The following is a 14,287-nucleotide window of genomic DNA, read 5'->3' as shown; positions in this document are numbered from 1 at the left end:
TTCAGGTTAGACCTTTCTTCTTACTTCTGCTTAGGCTACAAGTGACTTTCACACTTGACACAAACCACATCAGAATAGAAAATACAGTGGGTTGTGAATAGGCGAGACTTGCACTGGAAGAAAGAGGGAGCTGAGTTGTTCTGCTTGTACATCATGCATATAGAAAATGACCACCATAATATATCACAATGATGCTAGATTGGAATTGTGGACCTTATTTAACCTGCATGCTCAAACCTGGCTTACACCCAAGAGTATTTTGTTTTGATGCACCAGCAATTCCTGGAATGATCTTCAACTCACACTAAAAATCAATACCCCACTGTCACATGGACAATTTAAAAACATTATCACAAACCTCCCAACCCTCATATGTAAGCATTTAAATGTCTCTTTCTTTGTTTATTTTTGTCTTTTCACCTGTTTGTCCTATTCATGCTAATCTTTTTTCCCTTTTATATGTATTCATAACTGTTTGAACTTGTAATCTCGAAGGCATTGAAAATGAGGGTAAAACCTCAATGTCCCATTTGAGAATTAAAAGGTTTCAATCAATATATATATTGATCATGCAAACCAATTTCGATTCCATAAGCCTATATTGCATTGGTGATTTTGTCACACTTGTGCACAGTAGGCTACTGCAGTTGTGAATTTGTGATATTTTGTCTTTTTTGGTCAGCCCACTTTCCTTAATAAACAACACATTTAATGACCAACTGATAAATAATGAACGAATGAATGAATTTAAATCAATCGATCAAGTTAGCAGTGTGGAATTGCTTATGATGGAAGTGCAAGCAAATAACTGCAACTAAAGAAGAACAAGAGACAAGAAGAACTTTCACATTGTGTTCCATCGCAGAGACGTGATTCAATCGTTGTGTACCTCACATTTATTAAACAAAAAACATTTGTTCAATGAAACATACCACCGTTTACAAGGTTTGGCAATTGATCATTGAGGACAACCTCGTGCCAACAGTATCCTACTCACGTGTCAGAACATCAGTATCGGTTTCCTGGTCTTACCTTTTAAAAACCGAACTTCACAAGAACACTAGAGTAAAATATATTAGCGCAAGCGCACATACTCGCACGCGCGCACACAGACACACACACGCACACACACACACGTGAATACTGTATAAAAAATAAAGTGATCAAAAATTAAACGTGGTTCACTGATAAAGAAATGAAACAACTGTTTCAAATGTTCAAAGATAGACTTAATTAAAAAAACGAAAAACAATAGCCTATGTCTAAGCAAGGAAAGACAAGAACAACATATAACAGTCCAACTCAATCGTTTTTAACATTGAATCATCTTTGTTTTCCTTTTTTTTTCACAATGCTTATGAAACAAAATAACATTGTTATGTGCCAAGTGTTAATAATTGGTAGCAGCAGCATCTGAACATGTTCGCACTGTGGACTGAACACTTGAGCGATAGCTCGTCATCTCGGGGTTAGACGTGGAGCACTGCTGTTTTGGAATCAAGAAGATCGTTCCTGTATTGCTCGAGCCAGTCTCGAAGCTCGGAGATTCGGTAGCCCTCTGGACCCCTGCCCCCCTGATACACCACCCTCTCGTCCCTCAAAATGTAAAGCCTCTCGAAATAGGCTCCATACGCCGCGTTGGAGGCGTTGTCCATATTATCCACCACAACGTTGCTCCCAGGCACTTCTGAGTGCATCAGCTGAGCGGCTTTCAGCCTGTCCTCCAAACAGCGGTGTTTGGGGATCTGATATGGAGCGTCCGAGCTCACCCACCCGTCCGACGGATGCGCCTCTTCAATATATACAAGTAAAGAGTCTGCGATGTCCGCGTACTGGCTGGCGACGCGGTGAAATGCAGCTAAGCGCGTCATGAACGGCGGTCAGGAGCAACTACCAAAGTTCAGGATGAGTGGTCTTCTCCCTTTCATATAGTCTAGAATCCGAACCCTCCTCTGCTCCTGGAGGAGGACCACCTCGGTGTTGGGTGCTGTGTACCCGAGGTGCGCGGATTTGAAAAAGTCTATTTTTTGACCGTACCACACGGACCGGAGAGACTCCAGGGTAAACATTTTGTTGGCGTCGGACACGCACACCGGCGGGTCGTCGGGACTGTCCTCCTGTTCGCCCATTTTTAGCAGCACTTTTTTCCTAATGCACAGGAAATCCAGGAGCCATAGCATGAGTGCCGCCAAGAAGAAGCGCGGTAGCAGCATCAGGCACAGGGCGGCGTGCTTCAGAGCCCGCACCATTTGGACACCGTCATTTGGACACTCGCGCATCTCGCTCCCAGCCTGGTGAGGGATGAGACTGGCCGAGTGATGATGAGACAATTGTAGTCTATCAGTCACCTTTACCCATTGGAGAAAACTATCAGACGCTCTCAGTTGCTCTTTTTATAGATACAGCGCGTTTGAAAGGAGAGGGGAAAAAAGAAAAGAAAAAAAACACGCCTCCGAATCCTGCACCGCCCCCTCACATGGTGGGGATTACCTCCCGTCAACTCTCCGCTTCAAAGATCCAGAGAGAGAGAGAGAGAGAGAGAGAGATCCAGAGAGAGAGAGAGAGAGAGAGAGGGAGAGAGAGGGGGGGGGAGCTGTCAGTTCTGCTCGAGTAAGGGCTATACAAACTTGCTGTTTGTTGCCATTATGCACTTGGACATGTTGGTTGATTTGATGAAATAAGGGACTGGTCAATATTTGTGTATGAAAAAGAAAACAAGCCAATGTAGGCTCCTCAACCGTCGGGGTGTCTGCACATAATAACAGGGGCATAATAATAAGACATGACGTTCTAGAAATCATTTGAAGCAGTCGGTATAATGGGAAGTGGGGCTATAATAAACACTTAAATATTTTAACTGTTTTTGTATAAACACGCAAATGCACATTTTAACTTTACATTTAATCTCTATGGCATTCGATTGCCTTCTTATTTTGAGATAATTGTGTGAAGAGGTCGTCGCGGCCCACGGTCACGGAGACTCACTAGACGGCGCTCAACGCATAACAGCGACAAGCACATGGATATATAGCCCACAGCCGGCATCCTAAAAATCTGTCTGAGCCTGAGGTGCATAGGGCACATATCCCTTGTGACTCTTTCCCCCGACTTTACTTACCCGTTCGTTTATTTGTAAACAATGTATTGTAAATTCCGAGGGTAAGGAGGTTTGACTAATGAATTAATGAACTGGCCAGAAATACAATCTACTCTAATATAATTAACTGACCAGACATAGTCTACTGTAATATAATTAATTGACCAGACATATACTCTACTCTAATATAATTAACTGGCCAGACATATAGTCTACTTTAATAATTGCCCTCACACGCGGAACGACAGAACCAGCGCTCAGGACACGGATAATCCAATTGGCTCACGACTGAATGTCATTATTGTATGGAGCCACGGCCACTGATACTCCGATGAGAACGATGCAGGTAAAATGGTGTTTTCTTTGATCTGTAAACAGGAGTTAACAGACACTCTCAGAGTAAGAACACGGAGACCAGAGCGATGGATTAGCATGTCATGCGATTTGTCTATTTATCATAATAGAACGCCTCCTGCATTTGATTGGACAAATGCAGACTATGTCACAGGCATGAGAAGTCAGTAGAACAGCATGACCTCAAATGTGCTTATATAAAGTAAGTCAATCAAACTAAACTATTTTTTCTGTGCAGCCTTATGTAATTATCCACAACCAGTGTTGTGCTATACTGAAAAATAGTAACTCAGTTACTTTACTAGTTACTCATTTCAAAAGTAACTCCGTTACGTTACTAGTTACTTACACCCAAAAGTAATGCGTTACTGTGAAAAGTAACTATTTAGTTACTTGAAGATGAAAAAAATTGCTCCCATGCAGCCAGATACAGATACTCAAAATCGGTTGATCAACTTGACAGTTTCCATTCACATCACTGAACTCTGCTAAGCAATGTGGTCACCGTCTAGATACAAACACAAATCACAAACACAAATGTCCAGACGTAATAAGAAATGCACCGTGCCTGCTCGGGGAGGTTGTGCGCATGCACGTTTAGGTTGAGCGCATGCACGTCTAGGTTCTAGGTTGAAAATAAGTGCTTGAGGAAAAGCCTTGAGCGTTTCATTATAACAGTCTTGCAACGTTGTTTAAGATATCAATCGTGCATTGCAACGTTAGAATAGTTAGGATATCAATTGTGCATGAAAGGACTATATTTATATTGTTTGATTAGTATTGATGAGATTCCCTGGCAGATTTGTAGTCAAAATGCGTTGATGAACTTGAGTTTCCATTCATTTACATTCACATCACTGCACTCACCAGTGTCTGTCGAGATGTAAAGTTAGTCCAGCAGCCCCTTAAACATTTTCTTTGTTTCATTTCCATGTTGTACTGTATATTCTCTCTCCAAGTAGTTGAAAAAAGTGTTCCGTCCCATTTGCTGTGTGTCGCCTCATATCATTCTACGCGGGTGGCGAGTGGATTTGGATGAGTGACAGTCCTCGTAGTTAACGTTAGACTCCAGTATCTTTGAGCCAAAACACAAATGACATAACTAAAACGTTATTTTCTTTTCGCTCGACAAAAGAGAAATACGCGAGTGCTCTGCCTGGGCTTTACTTTGTAACGCGTTAGTCCCAACACTGTCCACAACACAAGTTAATTCAAACTGCAGACATTTTAGATGTATACTGTAGGATCCACCCCCCCTTTTTCTTTACATTTACACAAATTAGTCAATAATAATAATAAAGGGTTTTAAATCTTCTATGAGGTGAATGCCTTGGACATTTTCTTCACTTTATGGATACCCCAGCCCCCAGTTATGTTTACAAGTCTATTTCAAAGTTGAAGCATCTCACATTTGTGTCTGATATTTAGGGGGTGAAAATGTCACATTAATCAAAATGATGAAACTTTTAAAGTTCAAGCATTCCAGTTTTAAGAGGACTTAGAGCCAGCATAGACTTGAATATTAAGTTCAGAATTAAATATACTGAGGACTGAAATCCCAAAACGACATTTATATAGAATGACTACATTGTTAACTATGTGACACTCGAGTAAATTCAGTATCAAGTCCGTTTACACTTATCTACTGTATGTAGCCTATCATTTTGAATTGAGGACTTTTATCAGCTGTATAGCAGGATATTTCTGCTTTAACTTAAGTGAAGGATTTGCAACCAATGATGGTTACAGTGTGGTAATTTAACACTTTTCTTTTTCTTTTTAATTTGCCTTAATATTAACCCATTCTGCGCCATCGCTTAATTCGCTAGAGGGCGCTAGTACGCCACTGCTGTAAGTCAATGGGGGTACTGCGAAATTTGCGAGTGCTTAAAATTAGTGCTGTCAATAGACAAAAAAATTATAAAAAAATTAACTAATTAATCTCATAATTTTCTGTAATTAATCTAGATTAATCTAGATTAAAAATAGCATTTTTCTACTTAAGACCGAAGCTTGTAACAGATATTTACTTGAGTAAAATCATGGAATTAATGTAAAATCAACACAAAGAAAGTATATTTAGATTTAAAGACTATTTTAATAGCTTTCTTTGAATACAGTTTCTCTCCTGTCCTGTGAAATACAAATGTTCAACAAAACCATCAACATTAAAGGTGGTCGGGTGGCGTAGCGGAGATTGCGCTCGTCACCAATGCAAGAGGCTGCGGTCTCGACTCCCGGAGTAAGCATTGCCTGTGGCTTGGGCCGATCGTCATACTAACTCGTTTGGCTGAGTTAGCGGGAGGGAAGTCGTGGGTGGTAATCTGGCGTTGTGGACAGCGACGCCTACAGGTCAGGTCTGGGAGCCTGCTCAGCGAAAGGCAGGAAGTGGTGAAGGCAGCGTGACCTCCCACGCGTTACACTTCACCAATGAGAGTCCTCGCTGCCAGGTGAAAAGAGAGCCGCTGGCTGTCTCCGCATGTGTCGGAGGAAGCATGTGGTAGACTTCAGGGTTCCCTTGTACCGACCAGTAGGGGGAACATGCGCACAACAACCAGGTAGGGGAGGGGGGGAATTGGCATAACGACTAAATTGGGATGGGGAGAAAAGCTTTGAAAATCAGGCGGAGAAAAAGAGAAAAAATAAAAATAAAAACATCAACATTGACTCAGCTAGACCTCTTTCTTATATCCGTGGCGCTAAGATTGAAGATTTTTCACTCCATAGATTAATCTAGATTAATGTATTTTAATGCTTTAAATAATTTTAATTAATCTCCAAAGTTAAAGCATTAACTTTGACAGCCCTACTTAAAATATATCTTAAAGGTGACATGTACTATCAATGTCATTTTTCAGTCTCTAGCATTGTATTATAGTAATAGGAGTTCGTATCAATGTGTTTTAGTGTCTAAATACCATATTAGCGGATTGCTTTGATTCAGCTCAGCCCCTTTCCTCCTCCAGTAAATCAGGCCATTTTGATTTGAACGGCCGATATACGTCATACTGGGTAGCAGACAGTGATGTGATTGGCTCTGTGGTTGTAGCTAATGCCCGCCCACATTCTACCTAGACTGACTGTACACAGCGAGTGGAAACCAGTATGAGACGCTGCATGGGGAGAGAGAGAGAGAGAGAGAGAGATAGAGAGCACTTGGGGGGGTACCTGCCGGCCGCGCGCCACACACCCGCAAACGGGAGATTGAAAGAAAGAAGAAAAAAAAAACACAAGCTGCCGCGGACTCTCATCACCGAGAGCCGAGAGGGAGAGAAAGGAAGAGAGAGGGAGGGAGGGAGAGAGGGGGCCTTGTCAATAACGGCCTGTCTTTTTTTTCTCTCTCTCTCTCCCACCCCCTCCCTCTCTCTCTCTCTCTCTCTCTGCCGCGCGGACTCATCACGAGAGGGAGAGAAAGGAAGAGAGAGGGAGGGAGGGAGAGAGGGGGCCTTGTCAATAACGGCCTGTCTTTTTTTTTTCTCTCTCTCTCTCTCTCTCTCTCTCTCTCTCTCTCTCTCTCTCTCTCTCTCTCTCTCTCTCTCTCTCTCACTCTCTTCTCTCTCTCTCTCTCTCTCTCTCTCTCTCTCTCTCTCTCTCTCTTTCTCTCTCTCTCTCTTCCCCCCCCTTCCTCCCTCCCTCTACCAGTGCAGACTGTGTGGCACTGTCACTCAAAGTGCTTATGGGCGGAGCCAGGCTGAAAAATGATGGTTTTGAGTACTTGATTAGAAATATAAAACAATGCATTTTTTTGAAAAAACCCTTACAAATGTCTTCAATAGACTAACAGGAATTGTGTAAAGTTGCCCAAATAGTGCTAGGAATAGCAGTACATAGCCCCTTTAAATTATAGCTATGGGTCTAATACACCCGTCGATTATCAGTGAGTTGCTTCCAGTCAACATGTACAAAACGGATTGTTTTTTCATCGGTACATTTCCGTTTTATACCGTTTTGAATATGAGTATAGTTTGGGTGCTTCTGAGTAATTCCAGAGAAAGACGCGATAATAGCGTTTGAGTGGAATACACTAAACACGTTGTCATTTTTCGCCTGATTATCGAATCTTCCTGAAATCAACGCTAGATCATCATTATTATCCTTCCTCGTGCAAGAATGAAAAGAGCCCTGCCACCAATGGCACACAGCCACACACACAGAGACAGCATCAATTGGGGTAGAAATAAATATCAGATCAACGATCAAATTTATATATAGTGTTCTTACCTTGTATCTGATGTAATGCAAAAGAAATAATCCAATTATCTGATCGCCATTCCAAATACTGCTTGTGGAGGTCCGTACCACATTACCGACCGTTACATATGGGCGGGCGGGCGGGGTTACATGTCCATGCCATCGTTGTATAGACCTACCTCGCCTGAGTATTTAAACCCTGCCTGCACGGCTCAGATCGTCCCAGAAAAGAAACTACACCATTCCCAATGGGGTGCAATACCAGGCGGCGGTATTTGCCCTTTTGCGAGCTCAGACCCATTCCCAACGATAACATCAGGCTGGATGGATGAAAATGAATGGATATCGCTAATAAAAGAAATAACGATTAAAACCCGACTATACTCGTGATTGGCGCTCAAGCGATGGCGAGTTAACCCGACTATCATCGTGACTGGTGCTGAATGAGTTAAGGCAAATTGAAAAAAGGAGGGGATAATGACATGTTTGACTTGTGCTTTACTTATCCTAAATATTCACCTCCATAGAAATTTGTTTACACTTAACACACTGTGAGGGTTTCCTTGTCGTCTGTTATCTTGACATGCCCATCAGCTAAGACGAGCTGCAGTATCACCCCAAGACTCATTCCTTCACTCAATGCACCCAGAAAAGAGAGAGCACTCTCCCATGTGCAAATACCTCTTGAACTTTAAACTTGTACAATCTACAAGATTGTACAAGACCACCCGCATTTCATTGTATACTTGTATGCCGTGACAAATAAAACTCTTGACTTGACTTGAACTCCAGCTCCACATCTACTTTCTACGATCTCACACGTTGGGCTTACTGAGATATTGGTGGCGTGACTCTTGATCCTTTATCCCACAGCGCGCAGGACTGCCACCATTGGCTATGTTTGGCACATTTTGGTCACTCACTCACTCACTAGCCGGCATGTGTATAGGACGCATGCCGGTGGTGCTTCTAATGATGCCTTTCTTTGCAATTTTGAGAACAATCACCTCTCTTGCCACTAACCCGCTTTCACTTGAAAAATATGAACAGCAGCTTCTAGCGATTCCTTTCTCTGCATCTCACAAAATCACTACGCTCCTTACACAAGATTTTGGAAGGACATTTTTATTGCCTATTGTTACTTTAGCTAACTCTAATATGTTAGCGTTTCGCCTAATTTAGTTAACATTGTCAGTGTGTACAGATGCTATGCTGCACACATGAGGAGCTAAGGACACACAGCTACAACCACCGATACAGAGGTATGGACACACAAAGGACAACAAATAGTGTTGCAGAGGTGAGGATCATAGACTGTGAGGACACGCAAGGTTACTGTTGTAAACCAAAGATGATACATAAGAGGATTGACTCTACTTTTGCCAATAGAGTAATTGATAAAGTAGTTCATAGAATACAGTTCCACACAGTGACTTTAGAATTATTTGGGAAATTAAATAAATTGGGAAAATTACACGAAATAGCCATTTATGACTGTTTTGGGGTATACTCTTTCATTTCTCTAGACCTTTTTTTTTATACAGATACATCAAATGCATTTGAAATGCAGCGTATTCTCTTGAGAAATAGCGTTTTTTATTCACAATCACGTGATGAAACAATGACGTGTGTTCTGCTAAACTGATTTATGGCCTGCTTAAATCATACAACTGTGTGCGCAAGCAATGGCTTAAAAGGCAGTAACATTTCCTCAGATGGGAGATGTGGTAGAAATGATGTTTCCCCTATCTATTAAAACAATATTCTGACTATGAAAATGGTGGTAACTCTCCTCTACTAACAATCAAATTTCAGCCAACACACACACACACTACCAAAAAGCCTGGGCTTAGCTAGAGGGAGACAGACGACCTGTCAGAAAAGTCACCTGGCGTTACAGTCATTCTGTCAGCCTCCATAAGTAAGAAAAGCAGATGATATTCCATCCATGGGGCTATTCCTCTCTGTTAGCTTCTATAATAATATTAATCTTGAGTAATCTTGTGCGCAGTCACTGCAAACCCTGTGGACAACTTGCTAGCTGGCTGCTGGCTTTAGGCGTAAAGCTAACATTAGGCTTGTTTATACTTCCCTGCAATAGAAGGAAAATATGCTGTATGCTAATTAGATGGATGACAACTTCCCTGTACTACAGTTGAAAAGGGAAAGTGTTTTTTTTTTACCTTACAAAATATAATATCCAATATGGTAAATTATTAATCTGGCAGATCTGTGCAAGTATAGGAGCAACAATCATACAATCTGCACATAATCGGTATAACTTGCACTGGGGAATAAGCTGATCAACAGTGAGTTGATGGAGGCACAGACCTGATCACGTGAGACCGATTGGTCAATAGGCATTGGCCAGGGCTGGACTGGGACAACAAATCGGCCCTGGCACTTTTGGCCCAGACCGGCCCACCACAATCGGTCGGACACCACCCACCAGTACACCATCCTTGCGGTTCCCTTATATGCATACGGCATACCTACTGTACTATTCCCCCAAACCACTACAAAGCTGGGTAGTATGTGCCATGGACAAGTGGACCAGTGCAAGTGGACCAGTGTACTCACTCGCTCTTGGCTGAATCTTGTTTTGGGTGATGATGTAAACACCTGCATCATAGCAGGCTCAGGACGGGCAAAGTATTCTACAGCCTGTTCCTCCCTGTCTCTCTCCTTCACAACCTGGCATGACCAGACATAATGAGAGAGAGATGATTACAATTAACTGGTACATTCAGGTCCAGAATTGTTGGAATTCCCTGACAAAGATGTGCAAAAAGCTGTACAATTTAAACAATACCATACTGGATACTGGATACTCGAGACTCATATCCACGTGCACTCATTGTACCATCTTGTATTTTGTACTTTTTATATTGTATATCTATAGTATATATCGGACTGTGAAGCTCTGTATCCCCATGCTGCTTTGACACCTGAATGTCCCCAAGGGGATTAATAAAGGATCATCTTATCTTATGAGCAAATAGTTGTTTATTCAATTAATGCATGGAGCTGTTCCATCTTATTTCAATTGATACTAACTACTCAGTTCGTACAGATTTCAAGTATCCAAATATCAATCATGAATATCGCATAAGGTTTACAAAGTTAATACAGCACCTTTTTGTTTTATATTCATGTTCAGAGAGGAGTAATAGTTAGATCTTTGTATGTGATTTATATGGCAATTAAATCAATGGTGTGCTTGTTTGTTTGGGGAGTTTGACCTACAGTTAATGTGCCTACCACATGAAGGCAATTTGTGTAGGTGGAGAGCTATCACAGATAGTAATAACAGTAGGTAATCCACACCATATATATCCTAATAGTTACCACCATACCTGGCTGAAAATAAACTTTTCTGCCTGTTGTGAATGTGTTTTTTCCCTGTAGGCTAATACATAAGTAGGCATACATTTTTGCAGTTGAGCGGTTTTTGCAGTTGCAGTTGAGCTACAGGTGTTGTATATTATACAAGCTTTTCGTGCATCTTTATCAAGGGAACCCTTGCCCTAATGATTTTAATATTATGATGATGATACGATATGGACCTAGGTCACTCACAGCAATGTGGGCTTAGCCAACGCGATGCTGACAGAATAACGTTAGCTAGTTAACATTAGAATACTCAGCTGGAGTTGCGACTGCATTAGGGAACTATGCTAGCTACAAAAACAATGCCAATAGCTTATGCTGCGTTATTTGACATTGACTGACTGAGAGACCACCAACAGTAGTTGACGGTTTCACTTTATGATAGCGTTACGACTTACGAGTATGTAAGTCAAAGTAGGCAAAGTAGGCAAAATCTGCATATGGCTCGCCGACAACAAACTATCATTACACATGGGCAAAACAGAGTCCATTCTCTTCGGTTCAAATAACAAACCCAGCAAGACCGACGGCTTCTCAGTTACAGTGGGTGACAATATTGTCACAAGGAAAGATAAAATTACCTACCTGGGTTCCATCCTAGAGGCTAATCTTTCCTGTGACAAAATGGCATCCAATGTAATAAAAAAAGTCAACCAACAAACTCGATTCTTGTACCGGATCTCCTCTCTGGTAAACAAGAATACCCTGAAGACTCTGGCAGGAGCACTCATTCAAGGGTACTACGACTATGCTTGCACCTCATGGTACCAAAGCACCTCAAAGGCACTAAAAACAAATTACAAACATCTCAAAACAAACTAGTCAGACTACTGCTTGACCTGACTCCTAGAACCCACCTCACCCCTGCCCACTTTGACAACCTAGGATGGCTTAGAGTAGACGACAGAGTACAGCAACTTGCAATGGGCCTGGTCTACAAGATACACTACACGACCAAGGTACCCATGTACATGTCAAAATACTTCCCAAAGGTCAGTGAATACCACGATCACAACACCAGAGGGAGCTCCACAAATCATGTTAAACCCAGATTCGGCTCAAACAAGGGACTAAACACGTTTCACAATTATGCCACATCAATGTGGAACGCCCTACCCAAAGCTGTAAAGGAATGTGAATCACTACCCACCTTCAAAAACACTCAAAAAACACCTGCGGGAGACTGCAATTCGAAACTGGCCCCTACAAATGTCCTAACCCAGTTGTACAGTAAATTACCAAGTATGGCTTTGTCAGTATTCCAATGTACAGTGTACAGTGTCCCCCCCCCCTACCCAACCCCCCCCCCCCCCACCTCCAATGTACAGCCCCCCACCCACCCAACCCCACCCCACCTACCCAACCTCCTCCAATGTACAGTTTCTACGTCAAGTGTATATACACTCTTTTTCTGGACACTTTTTGTATCACAAACAGTACTGTATTTGCAAATCTGGTATGTCATAAATGTATAGATGTAGCAGTACTGTCTATCTGTATGTTGTGTATGTCATATATGTTATGATGAATTGAAAATGGGGGACCCTGATGTAAACAAGACGAAAGTCTTTCTCTGGTCTGCATCCCCTTAACAATTGTATGTATTGAGTTGTACTGTACTGTAACTATTCTGCAATCTGTTAATAAACTTTTCAACCAATCAATCAATCAATCACAGCCAATCTGACCAGTGTAAGGGTAGTGATGCAGAAAGCAGCTGAGGACAATTTGATTTTACATCAGATGGATGTGAAGACAGCCTATCTGCACGCACCCATAGATAGGGAGATATACATGGAACAACCTGAAGGTTACGAAAAGAAAGAAGAGAAGCTAGTGTGTAAGCTAGAAAAATCCATTTACGGCCTGAAACAGTCTGGGCGAAATTGGAACGAGATGCTTCATACATGTCTCATTGAAGATCACTTCCTACAGAACCCAGTAGACCCCTGTGTTTACTCAAGAGAGTCAAAAGAGTTAGGAATCGTCATTTGGGTGGATGATTTGATAATCGCAGCAGACAACACTAGAAACCTAGAACAGGTGAAAGGTATGCTCTCCACCAGATTCAAAATGAAAGACTTTGGAAGGTTAAAGCATTTTCTAGGCATGGACTTTGAACAGTCTGCCAATTGTGTAAAAATATCCCAGAAGAGATATGTGGAAAAGATCCTGAAACGTTTTGACATGCAAGAATGTAGATCAAGGGAAACACCATGTGATAAAAAATTAGACTACCAGGAGGATGCTCAGAAACTGACAGATGTAAAAATGTACAGAGAAGCTGTGGGTAGCCTCATTTATTTGACAACATGTACTCGCCCTGACCTATGTTTTGTAGTGAGTAAATTGTCACAGCATTTTGCTGACCCCACAGAGGAGCATTGGATTACAGCAAAACATGTTTTTCGTTATCACAAAGGTACAGCAGATAAACAGCTGTGTTTCAGAAAGAGCAGCGAGGGCTTAGGGCTTAAAGCCTACACGCAGGGGTGTCAAACTCATTTTCACAGAGGGCCACATCAGCATTATGGTTGCCCTCAAAGGGCCAAAGACCGTATAAATGTTAATGTAATGTAAAATAAATGTAGCTACTCATTTACATATTGTTAAACATGTTGTTTCTGTATTTATTACTTATTCAAGTTATACATATTGCATATGCATTTGCATAGATGTAGCTTATGTTATTTTAACAAATAATTTTAGTTTATCAGAACCCCATATTACTCCATTAATCAATGATCAAACCATGCAAGTAAATAACAAAGAAGAAGATCATCAAATACAAGCTATGACATTAAGTTTGTTCAAAACCTTTTTGTCACAGTCAAGAGGGGCAGAACTAACAACTGAGCTGCAAAGAACACGTGGGACAGATGTAGCAGAAAACAAATGGCTGCACACAACCTTGCAGAGGCCATACATCCAACTAATGGAAGATAGTTTAATTAACTTTAATTAACAGATTACAGAATGGGTACAGTACCGTACAGCTCAATACACACAATTGTTAAGGGGATGCAGACCAGAGAAAGACTTTCGACTTGTTTACATCAGGGTCCACCATTTTCTATTCATAATGAAATCGCTATTATGTGTCTGCATGAACACACAACTGTAACTGTACTCAAAAATAACAAAATAAGGGTTGTCTTAGTTCACAACTATATTGGTGAAGTTTTGGGTGGGACTTGTTTGCGTCCCTACAGCTTCTTATTCAATTGAGCGAGATGCTCGGTTATGCCACACAGC

At 41.5% G+C, this 14,287-nt stretch overlaps 1 protein-coding gene across 1 annotated transcript; it reads right to left on the bottom strand.

Annotated features, from left to right (window-relative positions):
• Nucleotides 1-887: 887 nt before the first annotated feature.
• Nucleotides 888-2,343, bottom strand: dio3b (iodothyronine deiodinase 3b). Its single transcript, XM_084314785.1, has one exon. It carries the CDS (start codon nt 2,277-2,279, stop codon nt 1,470-1,472), a length of 810 nt encoding a protein of 269 aa, XP_084170911.1. The 5' UTR covers nt 2,280-2,343; the 3' UTR covers nt 888-1,469.
• Between the last annotated feature and the right edge of the window lie 11,944 nt (nt 2,344-14,287).

Source organism: Notolepis coatsorum (genome assembly GCF_963971535.1).
Source record: "Notolepis coatsorum genome assembly, chromosome: 5".
Taxonomy (NCBI): domain Eukaryota; kingdom Metazoa; phylum Chordata; class Actinopteri; order Aulopiformes; family Paralepididae; genus Notolepis; species Notolepis coatsorum.
The sequence above is the reverse complement of the archived record's forward strand: the minus strand, read 5'-3'. Positions and strand labels throughout refer to the sequence as shown.